Source organism: Synchiropus splendidus, chromosome 3 (assembly GCF_027744825.2).
Source record: "Synchiropus splendidus isolate RoL2022-P1 chromosome 3, RoL_Sspl_1.0, whole genome shotgun sequence".
In the NCBI taxonomy this organism is placed as follows: domain Eukaryota; kingdom Metazoa; phylum Chordata; class Actinopteri; order Syngnathiformes; family Callionymidae; genus Synchiropus; species Synchiropus splendidus.
In genome coordinates this window covers 9,781,757-9,800,743 of record NC_071336.1, presented here as the reverse complement: position 1 = coordinate 9,800,743, position 18,987 = coordinate 9,781,757, and the positions used below count along the sequence as shown (strand labels likewise).

The window sequence follows — 18,987 nt, the reverse complement described above, 5'->3', positions numbered from 1 at the left end:
CGATTCGGCCAATACGGTCAAGGGTAACCTTCAGAGGAAAGGTCTCGCAATCCATAAATTGATGGCTGTACTTACTTCCCAATTTTCAGTCAGAGCAGTTGTAGTGTTCACCGTGAATCAATCTAGTGTACAAACCTGAGGTGAAGCCATGACTGAGGTCACTGCTACGTCTTGACTCTGACAGACTGGCTTTAAAGAGGGTTAATATCATATCATGCAGAATGAGATTTAGGCTCCATAAAAGGCTGGTTTGGAATTATTAGCATGCTGAAGGTCACGGGTACCTGGGGGCGTTTTCAGCCGAGTGTGAAGCAGCCGGGGTGAGGATCAGCACCTCAAGTCTGAGGTCATGGTTCTCGACCGGAACACGGTGGTTTGCTCTCTCCGGGTCGGTGAAGAGTTCTTGACCCAAGTGGTGGATTTTAAGTATCTCGGGGTCTTGTTCTCGAGTGAGGGAAAAGGGGAGCGTGAGATTGATAGACGGGTTGGTGCAGCGGCAGCAGTGATGCGGTCGCTGTATCGGACCGTCGTGGTGAAGAGGGAGCTGAGTCACAAGACGAAGCTCACGATTTACCGATCGATCTACATACCCACCCTCACCTATCGTCACAAGCTTTGGGTAATGACCGAAAGGATGAGATCGCGGATACAAGCGGCTGAGATGAGTTTCCTCCGCAGGGTGGCTGGGCGCACCCTTAGAGATAGGGTGAGGAGTTCGGTCATCCGGGAGGAGCTCGGGGTGGAGACGCTGCTCCTCCACATCGAGAGGAACCAGCTGAGGTGGCTCGGGCATCTGATCCGGATGCCCCCTGGACGCCTCCCTGGGGAGGTGTTCCGGGCATGTCCTAACGGGAGGAGACCCCGGGGAAGACCCAGGACTCGCTGGAGAGATTATGTCTCCGGTCTGGCCTGGGAACGCCTCGGGATGAGCTGGACGAGGTTTGTGCGGATCGGGAAGTTTGGGCTTCCTTGCTACGAATGCTGCCTCCGCAACCCGACCCCGGATAAGCGGTAGAAGAAGGTGAAGGTGAAGGAATTATTAGCTGTTTGAAAGCTAGTAATGAAACATATTCATATTAATCTCCTGGAATATATCAATCCTAAACTAGCCTTTCGGAACTTGCACCAAGAATGACCTGTTCAGCACGACTCTAAAATGGCATAGATGGTTTTTATAGCTATTTTTTTGTTGACAAGGAGCCGAATGCTGTGGCTTTTTTACACAGCAAAGGTTAGTTGTTTCGTAGAGAGAGCAAAATGCCAGTCACTGGCTAGTGGACAGCCTTGGTTAATGAATGGAGCGAGTCTGCACGGTCTTCTTTGGTATGTGTTGTTACCACGTATAGGTGAGCTGTGATGACTAAGGTTGATAAATGAGATTCATTTCCATTCATTCGTCTTCTAGTGTGTAATTAATTGGATGGTTAATCTTCTTCTTTGCTTCGCCGCACTGAAAACATGCAAGATGCTGCTCATGGTAAATGCATTGTCCTCCTTTTCAGCCAACTACCCATTTGTCTTATGTAGCTCCTTGCTATCATTAATGGAGATGCAGAAAGGCTGTCATGGCCACTGAAGGTCTTTATTTCATTTTACGTACAATGATGTATATCAGCTCCATGACCCACGACATGACAGTCTGCTCAGCTTTAGTGTTCACACTGGGGAGAGACTAAAATGTTTACAAGTAATTCCAATGCCCAAGAAGACAAGAACAATATATAAATAACAGAAAAAATTGCAGAGCTGGTCGCGGTTCACCTTTGGAGTCCCACAAAAGCACCCCCACCACACCACTGCTTGACAATCATGTCTGCAACAACTCTTTCCTCCAACTGATTATCTTGATCTCTATTATTTATGAATGCGGATATAGACAGCAATTCACGTTTTTCATTTAAGCTGGTCTGTTGCTGGTGGGAGAGCAGGTGAGCAAGTGAGCGAGCAAGCAAAAAAACAAAATTTGAAATGGGTCTAAACAGTGTGCAAACCGTTTAGAACTCCTAACTCCTGAACTCCACTTCATTTTAGATCACACACTTTCCCCCATGGTTGGCTTCAACATCAATGCTGCTCAAAGTCATCTAACCAAGATTTGTGCTAAAGTAGCAAGACCTCCATTATATAAATATATAGTTTTTATTTTAGTCTTATTTACTTATTTTAATCATGTTTTTTTCGTGGAATTTGCTGAATCAATCTCCGAAATCCAGGAAGCGTTTGTTATGTTGCTAGTAGCAGGTGAAGAAATAGTGAGCCAGTTTTCTTTCAGTTAACTGTCTTTATGAACTTCTCACGTATCCACAGGAATTTCTTCTTCACCCCCTTCATGGGTCCTCAGTGACTACCTTATCTTAAACTGCATTGCCCACTGAATGAATTAGGTAGGACATGGCTGTGTATTCATGATCCAACATGTAACTGTTTCCCATGAAATTGTAGGTCTGAACATGCTCCTACTGTCTCTAAACCAAAATCAAGACAGGCCTCTGTCCTAGAACTTCACCTTCTCTTAAGCTAAGATTGGGCTCTGTCCATTCCACCCTGCCCGCACTCTCTTCTTTCACTCTCTTCACTCTAAACGTTTTTCTGATTGATCCATGACTGATGTCTGGTGACTGAATCTCATCCATCAGCTGTCAAAGCAGATCAAACAGTTAGCCTTCTGGTAACAACGGATGAAGCTGTGACTCATATGTGAAAAGGAGCAAGGTGTGCAGCAAGTCGCATTACTCAAGAAATGCAAAGAAATGACCTCAGGGAGCGTATTGATCAGTGAAAGTTGTAATTAAAAGCAGAGCCACAAACTAATCAAGTAGAACAGTTACTTCCAGTGCAAGCACTTAGCATTTTGTAAATCAGTTCCCCAAGCACAAACATTGACAGCATCTGGAAGCAGAGCAGGTAACAAGGGCTGACACAAGGAGAAGCTGGTCCTCACCATGCACCACTTCCTCAGAAATCCTGTCTGTCAGGAGACCGTGTGTCCAGACAAACCACCAGGGGAGTAGCAGCAGAACACATTGGAGGATCACAAGTGATGTCATTGTCATGTTTTAATGTCCACTTCTGCCAAGCCCCTGACAGAAGAGAGGAACGTGTTAAGATGAAGCACTTCCTGTATCATTAACAATCTGAGGCTTTCTGACAGGGATTCAGAAAATGGTGCCTGGCTCAAATGTGACCATTCACGTACGGCCACCTGCGTCAAGGATGTGCCATGTATTTCTCCAAACTACTACAGAGTAGAATCAAAGTAGTTTTGGGTACCATTAAAACATCTCGCTACTGTAGGTGGCAGTGTAGGAAGAAGCTGGAACTGACATGAGCTAGTCAGAATTACGGAGATAGCAACAACAGCAACGTGTCACTTCATCTTTCTTGCTCACAAAAAATGTATCTGTTTGTCTGCATAATAGATGCAGGGATCCGTTTCAAGAAGACGGTTAACCAAACCCAGTGAGAAAACGGGACGCACAGGTTGTCCACACAGAGTTGTCAGTTTCAGAATGGCAGTAAAAGGTTCATCAAACTAGAGTCAACCTAGAATCACAGCTTTTGCACCATGACATCAAAAGACCCCATCAAGGGAACGCATCAGAGTATTGATAGCAACATTTTCTGGAGGTCAAAAATAAGCTTTAGATCCCGGTTGTCATGGACGATCGTCCTCTCCAGGCGGGGATTTCTGCGTAGTATCTGCGCTTCAACAGGGTAACTCAATGTTTGGCTCACAAAGGTGTTCTCAGCGTAAATGTTGCCTCAGTAACTGACACAGAGGTTTACTGATCCTGCTTCATGCAACCGAAAACCCGGAGTTTCTGCTCACGTCCGGGAAAACTGACTCAGGCTTTTCACTTAACCACCTTTCTGAAATAGGCCCCAGCTATATTCGCACATACAAACACGCAAAGTTGATACACATAAATTCTGCTGCCTTGCTGAAGGAATCCATGGTGCTAGTTATTTACACGAGGCAAGTTCTCTTGCAGACTGGGATGTCTACTGCTTCCCTATCCTTCCTGTTTGATCACTTTATGCCCAAGTGGTCAACCGCAGTTTTTAAAAGTAACATGGTGGTCACATGACTGACCCCAACATACCAGAGTGAGAACCTGAACAAAGGTGTAATGGTCAGATGATCGGTTCCAGCACTGTGGCATTAACTGTGAAGCAAGAAAGGCGCAAGGACGAAAACGAACAAAATAAAACCAAACTAAAAGCGGACAAGGAGGAGGATTTCCATTAAGGGAGCATAGAACACCACAGAAATATGTATGAAATAATACAAGTGCTTGCTGTGTCATAATGCCAGTGGACCAGACCCAAGTGCAACTAGTGAAGGTTTACAGAACACACGGACGACGAGATTAAATTAAAGAATTTAATCAAACGAAGGGCAACACAAAAATGTATATAGACAGACAAGTAATGAAACTAAGGGCGCCGGAAGCCAAAAAGCACGGACCGGGAGGAACACACAAGGAAAGGGGGAAAAAATCTGCAAAACAAAAGAGAGGCGGATTAGGAAATCAACGACCTACTCTAAAAATGGGAGAAACGAAAAGCACACCCGGAGTTAAACTCAACGCGGTGGCGACAAACTGAAAGCGCTCGGGCGTGGTGCCTACACACACGCACACGAGGGTTAAACTTTGCGGAAAAACTGAGGAGTGAGATTCCTAAAATATCTCACACGCGGGATGAATGGAGAGAGAGAGAGAGAGAGAGAGCGAAAAGAGACGAGGAGGAGCGAAAAGCTACGGCTGAATGGGAATTCGAGCGCGCACAGAATTTAGATTACTACAGGGTTTAAAGAGCAAGAACATGGAAGTCTTGAGTGAGTCTTTACCTGGAGAAGCGAAACGCTACGATCCGGCACATGTAGCTGGCGTCAGGAACAATATATCCACAGGGAAGCGGATTAGTGGAATGAGCGCCAGCTGCGTATGCCTGTAAAGGTGTAGGAAAGGCAGGAAACGGAAACGAGGGAGGACGGCAAAATAAGAGCACATGAAAAAGAACGCGGAGAGAAAACAAAGAAATCTTCAAGAACAGACGGACAAGTGTTAAAACATGACAGTACCCCCCCCCTAAGGAGGGCCTCTTGGCACTCTTCCTGGCTTGTCCGGGTTTCTGGCATGGAAGTCAGTGATGAGGGAGGGATCCAGGATGAGTGACCGAGGGATCCATGAGCGCTCCTCTGGGCCGTAGCCCTCCCAGTCCACGAGGTACTGGACCCCTCGGCCACGACGCCTACTGTTAAGGATCTCGTGTACCTTGTAAGCTGGGTGTTGATCGATGATGATGGGGGGAGGAGGGGGAGCTTCAGAGGCTGCATGGAGTGCGGAGGAGATAGCTGGCTTGAGGAGAGAGACGTGGAAAGTTGGGTGGATGTGCAAGGAGTCCGGGAGCTTCAGGCGGACGGCTGAGGGACTGATGATTTTTTGCACTCTGAAAGGTCCGACGAACCTAGGTGATAGCTTTCGTGACTCACCGGGTAAGTGAAGGTCTCGGGTGGAAAGCCATACTTTGTCCCCGGGCTGGTAGCTAGGGGCTGGAACTCGGCTGCGGTCGGCGAGCCTCTTGTTGGTCTCGGCAGTGTGGGAGAGAGCCGCCCTGGCACGGCACCACGTCTCCCTGCAGCGGCGAAGATGCTGATCAACGGATGGGACCGCCGTTTCAACCTCCTGGTTTGGGAACAAGGGAGGTTGATAACCGTAAGCCACCATGAAAGGAGACATGCCAGTCGCAGATGAGGTTAAGGTGTTATGTGCATATTCCACCCATGGCAGATGTGAAGACCAGGCCGAAGGGTTCTGAGCAGAGACGCAACGGAGTGCGGATTCCAGGTCCTGATTGGCCCTTTCGGTCTGGCCGTTGGATTGTGGGTGATAGCCTGAGGAGAGGCTAGGAGAAGCGCCCAGTGCCTTTAGAAAGACATGCCAGACCTGGGATGAGAATTGAGGACCCCTGTCAGAGACCACGTCGCTCGGGAGTCCGTGGAGACGGAAAACGTGGTGTACCAGAAGTTCTGCAGTCTCAAGGGCTGAAGGGAGTTTATGCAGTGGGATGAAATGAACCATCTTTGAAAATCGGTCCACTACCGTCATGATAGTTGTATGTCCAGATGATGGAGGCAGACCAGTGACAAAGTCAACTGCGATATGGGACCAAGGGCGACCGGGGATGGGGAGAGGCTGCAGGAGTCCCGCGGGAGGGCTGTGAGACGCCTTGGCCCTGTTGCAGGTTGTGCAGGTCTTGCAAAACTCCTTGATGTCCTTTGTTAGACCTGGCCACCAGAAACGTTGCTTGATAAGAGACATGGTGCGGAACGTACCAGGGTGGCAGGCAAGTTTGGAGGAGTGACCCCACTGGAGCACTTGGGGTCTGGTCGACTCCGGAACGAAGAGACGATTTGGGGGACCCGAACTGGGAGCTGGGTGTAGCTTCAGGTCCTCCAAGACGGCCCTCTCAATGTCCCAGCAAGCAGCACGAACCATGCAGGAGGCAGGGATGATGGTCTCAGAACTGGAGGTGGAGGAGGCAGGTTCATGGAGCCGGGAGAGGGCGTCTGGCTTAGTGTTCTGGCTTCCTGGACGGTAGGCGATAGAAAAATTAAAACGACCCAGGAACAGGGCCCAGCGAGCTTGGCGAGAGTTGAGGCGCTTGGCAGTCTGCAGATAGGTGAGGTTCTTATGGTCTGTAATCACCATGAAGGGAGTCTCGGTGCCCTCCAACCAATGACGCCATTCCTGGAGAGCAGCCACCATTGCCAGGAGTTCGCGGTTTCCCACGTCATAATTGCGCTCAGCTGGGGTGAGTCGCCTAGAAAAGAAGGCGCAAGGGTGTACCTTCTGGTCGACAGGGTCTCTTTGGGAGAGGACGGCTCCCAATCCTGATTCTGAGGCGTCCACCTCGACAATGAACTGGAGTCTGGGGTCCGGGTGACGCAGGATTGGAGCGGAAGAGAAGAGGCTTCGGAGTCTGGAGAACGCTTGATCCGCTTCTGGGCCCCAGGAGAATTCCTTCTTGGAAGAAGTGAGAGCCGTAAGGGGAGCCGCGACCTTACTGTAATTGCGAATGAAACGTCGGTAGAAATTAGAGAATCCCAAAAACTGCTGGAGCTGTTTACGGCTGTCTGGAGTCTTCCAGTTGACTACAGTCTCAATTTTAGCAGGGTCCGGGATGAGACGTCCCTCAGCCAGGATAAATCCAAGAAAGCTGACCTGTTTAACGTGAAATTCACACTTCTCCGCCTTGCAGAACAGTTTGTTCTCCAGCAGCCTCTGAAGAACTAGGCGGACGTGTTCCTGATGCTCCTCCTCCCCCTTGGAAAAGATCAAAATATCATCCAGGTACACGTAGACGAAGTGGTTTATCATGTCCCTCAATACGTCATTTACCAGGGCCTGAAAAACCGCTGGGGCATTTGTCAGTCCGAAAGGCATAACCAGGTACTCAAAGTGTCCCAGAGGAGTCTTGAATGCGGTCTTCCACTCATCTCCCTTTCTAATTCGAACTAGGTGGTAGGCGTTTCGGAGGTCGAGCTTGGAAAAGATAGTTGCTCTGTTAAGTGGCTCAAATGACGGATCAATAAGAGGGAGAGGATACCGATTTCTGACCGTTATGAGGTTTAGCCCTCTATAGTCAATACATGGACGCAGAGATTTGTCCTTTTTACTGACAAAAAAGAAACCGGCTCCTAAAGGAGAGGAAGAGGGACGGATAAGACCTGCGGCTAGGGAGTCATTAATGTAATTTTCCAGAGCTTCTCGTTCCGGTTTGGAAACATTGTACAACCGGCTAGATGGTAGAGGAGCTCCAGCAACCAGGTCAATTCCGCAGTCGTAGGGACGATGCGGAGGAAGCGAGAGAGCCTGGTCCTTACTAAAAACTAGCGCTAGGTCATGGTAGCACGAAGGGACATGTGAGAGGTCAGGAGGAGTTAGAGGACGAGGAGGAGGAGAGGCAGAGGAGGCAGAACGGAGACAGTGTGCATAACAATGAGTGCTCCAACCTGTAACCTTAGATGAAGCCCAGTCAATTTTTGGGTTGTGAAGGAAGAGCCAAGGGAACCCCAGCACCAGTGGAGAAGAGGAGTCCGGAAGAACCAGGAAGGAAATCGTCTCTGTGTGGTTTCCAGACAGAGTGAGGGTTACTGGTGCGGTGCGGTGAGTGACGAGAGGGAGAGAACTGCCGTCAATTGCTGACAGAGCGCGGGGACTGTCCAACCTGATAAGAGACAGGGAGAGAGACTCAGCAAATGAGGCATCAATAAAATTGTCATCAGCACCGGAGTCAATGAAAGCCTTGACAGAAGCACAATTATTGTCTTGACGCAAGGAGGCAGAAAAAATAATTCTGCCTATTCTGGAGTGATTAGGAGGACTGACCTTGTCGGAGATGAGTGGAAAATGAGGACCTCTGGGACGAATGTTACAGGCACGAATATTATGACCCGGTTTGCCACAGTATATGCACAAGCCACGAGAGACGCGAAGCTGTCTTTCTTGTGGCGTCAGTCTCGTCCTCCCCACCTGCATGGGTTCTGGAGGATCTCCTGGGGAGTAAGAAACAGGAGGGAAAGCAGGTGGCGAAGACGGGGCTGGAAAAGCCATGTGAGGAGTGGACTGTCTCCGCCGGGAATGCTCTCTGAAACGGTTGTCAATTCGGATGGCCAGGAGAATTAGGTCCTCCAGAGAGTTAGGCTCATCTCTAGTAGAAAGTTGGTCCTGAATGGCCTCCGCTAGACCGTTATAGAAAGCAGACATGAGGGCTGGCTCATTCCAGCCTGCTTCAGCGGCAGCAATGCGGAAGCGTATGGAGTATTCCGATACCGACTCACCAGGATAGTCCTGAGAGATCGAAATGAGTTGCTTGGAAGCCTGGGGTCCGACCGTGAATGGAGTGTCGAAAACCCTTCTCATTTCTGTTGAGAAACTGGTGTAATTATTTAGAATGGGAGAGTTTGACTCCCATAGGGAAACAGCCCACTGACTGGCCTTTCCACGAAGGAGGTTAATACAGTAAGCCACGCGGGATCTGTCATTTTGGAAAGAGGATGGTTGCGAATCAAATACTAACGAGCATTGGAAAAAAAAATGTTTGCAGAAACCTGGCTTACCAGTGTAAACCTCCGGTGTGGGGATTGTAGGTTCCCTTCCACTGGTAGCAGGGAGTGCTGGATCAAATGCAGAAGGAGTTGCTGGGACTGGAGGAGGGGCTCCAGACTCAGCGGAGGAGACAGACAAGTGATTTAGTGCAGAAGTCATAGTTTGCATTTGATCCAGTATGCTCTGCACGGCTCGCTCAAGAGTTCCGACTCGCGAATCCTGGGTGCCTAATGCCTTCTGTAAACCAGCAACTAGTGCTGAGTCTTGTTCTGGGCCGGATCGTTCTGTCATAATGCCAGTGGACCAGACCCAAGTGCAACTAGTGAAGGTTTACAGAACACACGGACGACGAGATTAAATTAAAGAATTTAATCAAACGAAGGGCAACACAAAAATGTATATAGACAGACAAGTAATGAAACTAAGGGCGCCGGAAGCCAAAAAGCACGGACCGGGAGGAACACACAAGGAAAGGGGGAAAAAATCTGCAAAACAAAAGAGAGGCGGATTAGGAAATCAACGACCTACTCTAAAAATGGGAGAAACGAAAAGCACACCCGGAGTTAAACTCAACGCGGTGGCGACAAACTGAAAGCGCTCGGGCGTGGTGCCTACACACACGCACACGAGGGTTAAACTTTGCGGAAAAACTGAGGAGTGAGATTCCTAAAATATCTCACACGCGGGATGAATGGAGAGAGAGAGAGAGAGAGAGAGCGAAAAGAGACGAGGAGGAGCGAAAAGCTACGGCTGAATGGGAATTCGAGCGCGCACAGAATTTAGATTACTACAGGGTTTAAAGAGCAAGAACATGGAAGTCTTGAGTGAGTCTTTACCTGGAGAAGCGAAACGCTACGATCCGGCACATGTAGCTGGCGTCAGGAAGAATATATCCACAGGGAAGCGGATTAGTGGAATGAGCGCCAGCTGCGTATGCCTGTAAAGGTGTAGTAAAGGCAGGAAACGGAAACGAGGGAGGACGGCAAAATAAGAGCACATGAAAAAGAACGCGGAGAGAAAACAAAGAAATCTTCAAGAACAGACGGACAAGTGTTAAAACATGACATGCTGCTGACCATCTGCCGCAACGTCTGTTTTTCTTTCCGTCAATTAACAGCAAAGCTGAAGCTGAGATGAAGTAAAAAATAGATGGTAATACTGCCCTCTCAGTTCTAAAATGTGCTGTGCAAATCACTCGGCTATTCAGTCAACACCACCAAGTCCACAGAGCAGCTTAAACAGGGCGTTTCCTCGCCTTGTTGTGTATCTCGCAAAGGCAAATTAGATACGATTCAGCTGGCAGTTCTAACACCAGGGTGTCTCTTAGCCCACAGCTTTGCGCTCGACCTCCCCAGAAATCGGTTCTCTTTCAGCACATACTCATCTCGTTCTCCCTCTTTTATTTCTAACTTTAAATCGACCTCCTTCTCTCCCTGGCACTATTATTGTATTTAAAATCCCTAAACCCATGTCAAAATGTGTCCCTGTGTGCGGGAGATTACAGTGAACCGGTTTTATTCTTGGATAGCGTCAGCATTGACACTTTCCCTCCCCAGAAACCTTTGAGCATTCATCCCTGATTACTACATTTCAAAACACAGCACAGAACAAAATCACTTCTCTGATGCCAGTAAACCTGTAAATCATGGTCTGCTGCTGTTTCAATGAAATATCCAGCATTACAAATTGTGCTCTTGACATTTTTGTGTTCAATTATCAATGCAGTTAAAGACCTTGATCTATGCTTGATGGCTTTTAATTCAGAAATTAAATTCCCGTCTTAAAATTCGATATCAAGCTCTACTGACAGGGGGGCACCAGTGGGAAAGGCCAATCCCATGTCTCACCCTTAACACGTAAGCGTCATCGGCTGCCGTGGTATGTTATGAATGTTAGAGATGTTGAAATGCCAGCTCCAGCGTTTTGGCAACCTCTTGCATCGGCACTGATAATCTTACTTGGTTTGGTGAACCAACGGAGAAGAGCAGAACCGAGTCTTAAGGGTGAGAATTTCAACGCTTTCCTATGAGGTGAAAAATCACATGTATTAAATTATTCCGTGTTTCGCAATCCGAAACTCCAATTTGAAAGAATAAATAATTTAAAATGTGTGTTTGAGTTGAAGGGCCTCATAAGGTTGGCTGACTGTGTTTGATCTGTATATTGATTGAACACAAATGTTTCCTGCCATCACTTGCATGGTGTGACGATAGTTTTTATCAATGTTGAATGTTGTTGTTTGGAAGGTGCCCCAATGCAGTTACAGTTGCAGAGATGCTCATGCACTGTGTTTTTGAAACATGGCTTTCATGGAGGAGTTTTGATCAGGATGAGCAGTGTGTGTTGCTTCATCTCAATGTGGAGTACAAGTGTGAAGGTCTTTAATCATAGTTCATTCGTATTCATGTCTCCGATGTGCACATCCTGAGATCGCGTCTAAGTGTCACCAATGGACCTGTAGAAACCTGTAGATAGATGCGCATGGCAGCTCTGAAGTTGGTGTGGGGCACCTCACATTTCCTCGTTGGACACCTTGTGGCGGGCCACTAAACTTTGTCCTTTGAGCCGCAAATGGCCTGTGTGGAGAGTTTGAGATTCCTGTTTTATCTATCTTTCTCATTGGGCAACTGTGTACTGTTTCTGGATAAAATAAAATAAAATAAAATAAAATATGTCCACCATAAAGATCCTAATATTTCTGTAAAAGGGTTTAATATTTTGTCGAGCTTTCTCGGTGAGCTGATAAAAGAGTTTTGGGGCATTGGCCTACATTGCATCTCTCGCTCTGTTCGGCACACCATAGCTATGCTGGAAACCATGCCCTGCATATTGATGTTTATGGAAATGAGAGTCACTTGAGTACAATTTGAAAGCCGTTCCCCTTCACTCCAACGGTGTTGATAGACTGCTAGTACTTGGAAGCACTTGAAGTCCAACTTCACGTCATGTGGGGCAGCAGCAGTAATCACTCGCAGTGCCAAAAGCCAGTGGCCTTAGGTAAGGGTCTCTCTCGAGTCATAATGATGGTGAGTGAGCTGGAGTTGATGCCCATCTGGCCCAAACAGCTGCGTCCGCAGCTGGAGGGACAGACAGTGACAGCTGACTTGCCAAACAGCACTGGGCTACAGAAATGAATAGATAGCTGGAGGGCAGGGATGGAGGCCAAGGAGAGGCACTGGGGTGAGGAGAAGGAGCTCACGAGTCTAGTAAGTCGATTATTTTGGTTCTAAATCTGAGACAGAGGGGGTGTAAATATGGAGAAACATGCCTTGCTACTGCAGTGACAACATGTCTCTGCTGAGCTCTGACAACTAAAGCAGAAAGGCGTGGCTTTTTTTTGGGTGCTTGGACTTCTGCAGTGATATACTGTGCCTGTGTATAGCTGGCCTGGTCGTGTTTTTGGCAGATGATGCCTTCATGTTTCACTTCAAATGGCTCTGTCTGAGCATTAAGAACTTGGTTTAATGTCAGACAGCACCAGCATGGCTCTAATCAATTGTTTAAAAAAGAATAAAGTGAGCAGGAGGGATCCTCAGAAGGTTTTGTTTATCATGCCACCACATTGAGATTTAAGATGCTATGTTAGAGAGCATTAAAGTGAGAAGACTCTCGCACATAAATTTATGATGCGTTTTCACATGGCTTGCAGAATTGTCCATGAAATAGTCATGGCTGCGTTGTGCGGACACCACAGCTGTTTTTGTGAGTATGGCCCTCGAAGGGCGGCTGAGCAGACAGGGTCACGCCCCGTCAACAACACCGGCACTCACAAGCAAGTGAAAGCTATCAAGCAGAGCACTTGGCTGGCATGGCACCCGCTATCATCCTTGATAGGCAATGCATCAGATCGCTCTACATTCAGGGCCACAAAATGTCAAACAATCTGGGAGCAGATTAGACAGACAAAACTGATATTGTCAACTGTAAAACAGCCTTCCTGAGCCTGAAAGGGCAGCGGGTCATTCCTCGCAGAGGTGAGCTACAGTGGCTTATGTTAATGTGTCATGAAGTATGGCCTCAGTTCATGACTCAAAACCTTAATCTGTCTCCAGTTTATTAGCTCACCTGACTGCCTTTTCTTTGAATCTCACCTTCAAACCCGCACGGTGCTCTCGCACCACCCAATGACTTTCATTATCTTCTTCACCGTCCACTCATTACATGCATTAAAGACTTGTTAACGCCGTGTTGTTGTTGCTGTTTCCTTTTTTTCTCATTACTGCGTCCTTCAGTGGCATCCATCATCTGCTTTTGACCCTCTTTTTTGCATCCACCTTTGAAGGCGCTGTTAAATTATGCAACCGGTTGTGGGGCGATAATTGATGCATCAGGCGGGGGAGGCAGGAAGGGGGGGTCCAATAGATTTCAATTACCAGTCTCCCTGAGAGAAACATATTACGGCAAAGTAAATAAGCCTTTGGAATCACATTACAAGCCACCGTCGGAATAAACACCTGAGGTCATTGATTCCTGCCCCGATTAGCATTTTGTACGGGAAACTTTCTAACATTATTAATTCTACTTTAAAGACGTCTGATACACTGGACCATTCAGTTAGTGCTCCTCAACCTTGAGTCTTGAATCCTCGGTCCATTACGATGGGGCTCATAACCCCTGACTCCGGGGTCTGCAACCACTGCCGTCAAACGTTTCCGTAGCTTCCACTCCAGCCCTTCACATACCCTCAAATGGAAATGAAATGATCCAGGAGGCTCTGTTCTTTTTGTTGACTCAGGGCAACTTTCTGTCTTTGTTTTTATGCATTATTCCACCTGTTTTCATGAGTTCTAGTGGATTTCGATTGATACCCTTCGCATCATTTCTTTGGTTTGCTGTCCCAAGTCGTATCTTAGGGGCCACCCATAGGGCTGGGTATATATTCAGCAGCTTGGTGATCACCTAACAGGATGATGGTGATCGCCCAGTAGGAGACAATGTGACTGAATCAGACAAACAGGATATGAGAATTAAAAATTGATGGCCTTCTCTGTTTCTTGCTCTCCCCCATCGTGTTGAAAGAGCCTGTTCTAGCAGTTTGACCTCACCAGAGGAAGAAAAGGCCTTTTCACCGCCCACTTTTTTCTCGACGTCTTCTTTATTCATCACATATTTGTAGGAATAGAGCCGATGCGAACTCATGCAGAAATCGCCCCCCTTGTCATCTTTGCGTGTCCACTTCAAGAGGTATTAGCGCTTCAATTAATTAGCTGTATAATGGAGAGATGCTTTTCTCAGGATTACCAGATGTAGATGAGAAGCTCTGATCCCCAGTCTGTCAGCAAGCTAATCCTGCTCTCACCAATTATGACCTCACCCCCCCCCACGGGAGCATGGAGGTTGTAGTTTTAGTGGATTATTTAGCATCCTCCATGTGAGACACAAAGAGACTTTCACCTCAGAGACCACAATATTACATCACGCCTCTGAGCCGCCGTCATGGAACCAGTGCATCGATGCCAATGACTATGAGTGCTGGCTTTGCTTGTTCACGTGTGTGTATTAGCGTCGTGTTTTTGTGTCCTTTTGCTACAGCAGGTGTTGTCAGTCCTCTGTGTTTTCCTCCATAATGAGTTTTTAGTCGGCACGCTATTCTCTGAAGGAAACATGTTGTGTCAGCGACAGGCTCATTATGAAACAAAAGGATATTATACATGCACTTGGAAACTTCCTTTGTGTTCTAAAAAGACGTAAAGCCGACTACGTGTCAAAGACAACGACAACAGTCTCATGTGCGTGCACAAGTGCAAACGCCATTCTTCCACCGCGTCTTTATGTACAGTACAGTGAAGCTCAACATTCATAAACGTTGCACTCTGTGAGGTCCGGTTCTCTTCCGCTGCAGAATTCTTCCTCTTCACCGCATGTTTCCTGCTAACAGGTGTTGATTTATGTTGTTAATTTATCCTAAATGCAAATTCCCATAAAACAGGCCTCGGTAGTGATACTCTTTCCAAAGCTGAGGCATGTATATAAAGAGCTGAACTAGCAAGTCGAACCCAGAAAACCTCTCAATTATACAGAGTATTTTTATTTAACGTTTGGACGTTCGGATGTTGAAAACACAAAAGTCAAATCACAGCGCTACTGGGAGAGAAACAATGACACATCACCATTCTATTTCAACATCCATATAATCATGATGATGAAGTAAACATAAGTATGTCAGAATTTCATGGCTGTTTTGGGAAAAGTCCAAGTTCCTGCCATTCTAACTCCATGAAATATAATGGCAGATGCACAGCTTTATTCTGTGCCCAGAAGATGATCTTTTCACTTGTGGCGCACCCACTATCATTCGAATGAATCCAAACGCTCTTTATTGTCATAATACATAGGTATAACAGGATTGAAAGAGCTTGATGGCTTATACAACAAATCAGACAACAGTGGAAAACATTTTGAATTTCACAGTCAATGATGATCATGACCATCGCATTTAGCGTGACATTTCTTTCGGTTTCTTATCCAGTATGGATTGCCTGTCAGTTAAGATATCAGAAACGAAATGAGGGGGTCGGGTTTATAGCAGTTCATAAAAAAGAAAGACACAGTCCCTTAACTCTGGAAGCTGAACATTGTCAGCTTTTATATTGCTTGTATAGATTATAGGTGAAATAAATCCCATGCCTAATATGGAGAAGTGTGTTGGTAAATCTTTGTGAAAGGTTGACATTTGGGAGCTTACGGCATGTTATTTGAGAACTAGTCATTCACCAGAGTCCTGTAACCTCTCTGCCCAGAAGTGCATCAGTGTTAGTGCAATATCTAGACACATGTTGCCCTCATCACATCAGCGACGCCTTGACTCTGTCAAACTTGCACCCTTTTGTCTCTCCTGGGATGCTGTGTATGTGTGAGAGTGAGCGACTGAGAACGAACGTGTTCCCACTCCTTTTCTCACCAGTGCAAAGATCCTAAAGGCTTTTCTATCTTTGGCCATTTTTCTCGCTTCTTGTCCGCTTTCACCGAGCTCCTGATCCAGCCGAGATCTGTATCTGTCGTGATGTATCTACTTCACAATCTCAAGGCATTTCTCTCATTTAAGCGGTCCCACTTTATTTGCTCACTTTGGGCACCGCCACTCCGAGATTGCATCCTGGTCTGGGCATCTTTCTTTGACGTCCGACACCCTGCACAGTCTCCAAAAGGTTAATAAGATGGGGACCTGCGAGAAATCAATTAGTATTGTAAACATAGTACAGACTTAGTGTAGTTTTAGGTGCATAAGAACAAGGTATCCCTCAAGTATTTTATATAAAGATTATACCAAAATTGATCTTGTCTTTATTTAATGCTATAAATAGGGACCAAAGAAAAGAATAAACACTTACAAACTCCAGAAACCTTCAATAATTCAATTTTATTTTTACCTTTTGCAGGAGACACCCAGCATGGAGACTATTAGGGTATTTTATATTGTTAAATAAGTGTCCACTAGGGGCGCCCAGATGCTGAGAATGGCCATCCAACCATCATTGCTGCCCAAAAGTGCTAAACTCAGTAAGTCGATAGGTGAATTTTAGCTGGTGTCGCATCATAATGGTCGACTGTTTCATCCATCCATCTGAGAGTGTATGGCTACAATAGTGGCAATAGAACTATGCATTTGAAATATTTAAAATATTGCCATGACTGTTGAAACCAGTCTGACACACTGTCTTCATCTCAGTTTTAGAGACATTCCAAAGGGAGCCCTCCTCCTCGCTCACTTCCACATTGATTTGTCTAATTTACTTACCAGTCTCACTAATTTCCTCACTTAACACAAGTGTGTCACTGCAAGTACTTGCTCCTGGCTGCTTCCTGCCCCCAAAAACATCTGACTTGGTTCATGTGTGCAAACAATAATTGCAGAGTGAACGTGTCTCCATCCTTCCTGTCTGCGTGCTCCCTCGTTCCAGTTCTCTTATCTCATTCCCCTCCCACTCCCTCTCTCTCTCTCTCTCTCTACCTCCGCTCTCTCTCTCTCACACACACTCCGTCAAGCCGACAAACACACTCTGTGTCTCTGTTCTGCCTTGCGTATCATAGTAACCATTTGTGCGTTCTGAGGATAAGTGCGTCCACCTTCTTCTTCTTTTTTTTGGCTGTATTTCTGCGGGACTGCCAAGCTGTGCACATTTGGCTTTTGGTGGAGGTTGCGGGGGGGGGCAGACAGAGTTGAGTTGATCGGAGGAAGAGGAGAGGGGAGAACTGCGCGGGCAGGAAGGATGCGCTCGTTGCTGCAGCTTCTGATTCAATTAGCATGAATTTCACAGCAAAGGCAGCAGCAGCAGCAGTTGCGGCACCGTCAGAATCCCTCAGCAAGCCAGGGGCAGAAGCCTACGTCGGAGCTCCACAGAGAGGACCGTCGGCAAACGCGTCTCCGCTCCCCGCTGTGCAAATCAGTGTTTGAAGGGGCACTGAGGAAAAGGAGTCACACTCTGAACGGAAACAAACAATCCGAGGCAGGACAAAGCTTGGATGCAAGTCTGAGGATTGCTGCGCTGAAGTGGACGTCACTCTTTCTGATGCTGAGCTTTCAATACTGGTGTAATCCACTTGAGGTGTCTTGCTCTATTTCAGATATATTCCAATCCATCCCTGTTGCTCTGGGGAATAGCCCTCATCGCTTTCGTTCTTCTCTCCTCAACTGTTTGGCTGTTCCTTCTTCCCCTGCCCTGATTTGAAGACACGACTCGTCGAAATCTTCTTCAATGGTTTGAAGCTCTGAAAAAGGATTTAAATATCACCACTGCCTTCCCACTCGGGCTTTACTCCATGGCATATACTAATGACTCTTTAGGTGTTGGCTGGAGTCTTTCATTCTCGATGGCTTATTCAGTTGTGCGGGCAGACACCCTGTGAAGAATTCCCAAAGGGTACCGGAAGCCCGAAAAAAAAAAATCAAGTTCTGAACGTGAGCCGTTTTTCAAGGAGGTCAGATGGAGTCATTTCTTTGTTAAGTTGGTGTTCTTAAGTGGTCGTCTAAGGACGAGCTGAAATCTCCCTCTAATGAGCCAGTGAGAGTGGAAGGCTCAAAATAGAATTTTGGATATCAACACAAGACTGAGCGAGGATCTTTTGGATCTTTCTTTTCACCGAGGATTTTTTTTTTTTCTTTCTTTCCGATCATTTTTGGGATCTTCATTTTTTTTCTTCTTTTTTTGGCTTATATTTTCAGTTCCTTTCTTTCCAACATTCCTCTTCTCCCGCACGTGAGAGCAGGGGATCATGGGCCCTGGATTCATTTGAGATGTTCACCTCCTGTTTTTGTCGCTTGAGGGGGAGGGGCCTGCCCTCCATATCGAGCTCCGCCCTCATGGAGCAGGATGTGGAAGTGGAGGTGGACAGTGGGTTTCTGCTGACTCCCAGGCAAGCTGGGACATCACCAGTGGTTTGGGCCAGCCCAGCCTTCTTGTTTAGGCTGGTCCTATCCCTGGCGCTACTGGTGTTCCCGTGCCCTGCTGTTGCCGCACGGGTGTCTTCGTCCCTCAGCACCACCCACCACGTCCACCACTTCCACAATAAACATGGTACTGTGCCCATTGCCATCAACCGGATGCCCTTCCTTACACGTGGGGGCCATGGTAAGCTCTTCTTCTTCAATCCCATTGACTGAAGAGTACGTGGCGTATGCGAGGGTTGACTAAACCAATGACTTGAGCAAGAAGTGTTCAGTGGGAGTAATTTTCATCAAGGGCTGATTCATGGTCACAGCATGCTGTACATTCGCTGCATTGGCTCAGACAGCCATCTGTCTGTCTGTCTTCAGTGCGACGCCTGATGGCCGTACAGCCTAGGCGAGCTGGGTGTCTCCGTCAGCTCCCTTTTGGGCTGCTTCATCTTACTGGAATTTTGTCTGACAAGTAACTGTTGTTTGGTCTCACAG

At 47.0% G+C, this 18,987-nt stretch overlaps 1 protein-coding gene across 18 annotated transcripts in view; it reads left to right on the top strand.

Moving 5' to 3' along the window:
* The window catches only part of nrxn2b (neurexin 2b), a 633,241-nt gene that overhangs the window by 405,600 nt on the left and 208,654 nt on the right, over window positions 1-18,987 (top strand). The window contains exon 1 of one of the 18 annotated variants that reach the window (XM_053860775.1): window positions 13,518-18,685. The exons of 16 other annotated variants lie outside the window; for them this stretch is intronic. In XM_053860775.1, the coding sequence (XP_053716750.1) occupies window positions 18,352-18,685 (334 nt within the window). In that variant the 5' untranslated portion in view covers window positions 13,518-18,351. Of the gene's footprint in view, window positions 1-13,517; window positions 18,686-18,987 lie in introns of those variants that run through there. One more of the 18 variants, XM_053860774.1, reaches the window with a different exon arrangement.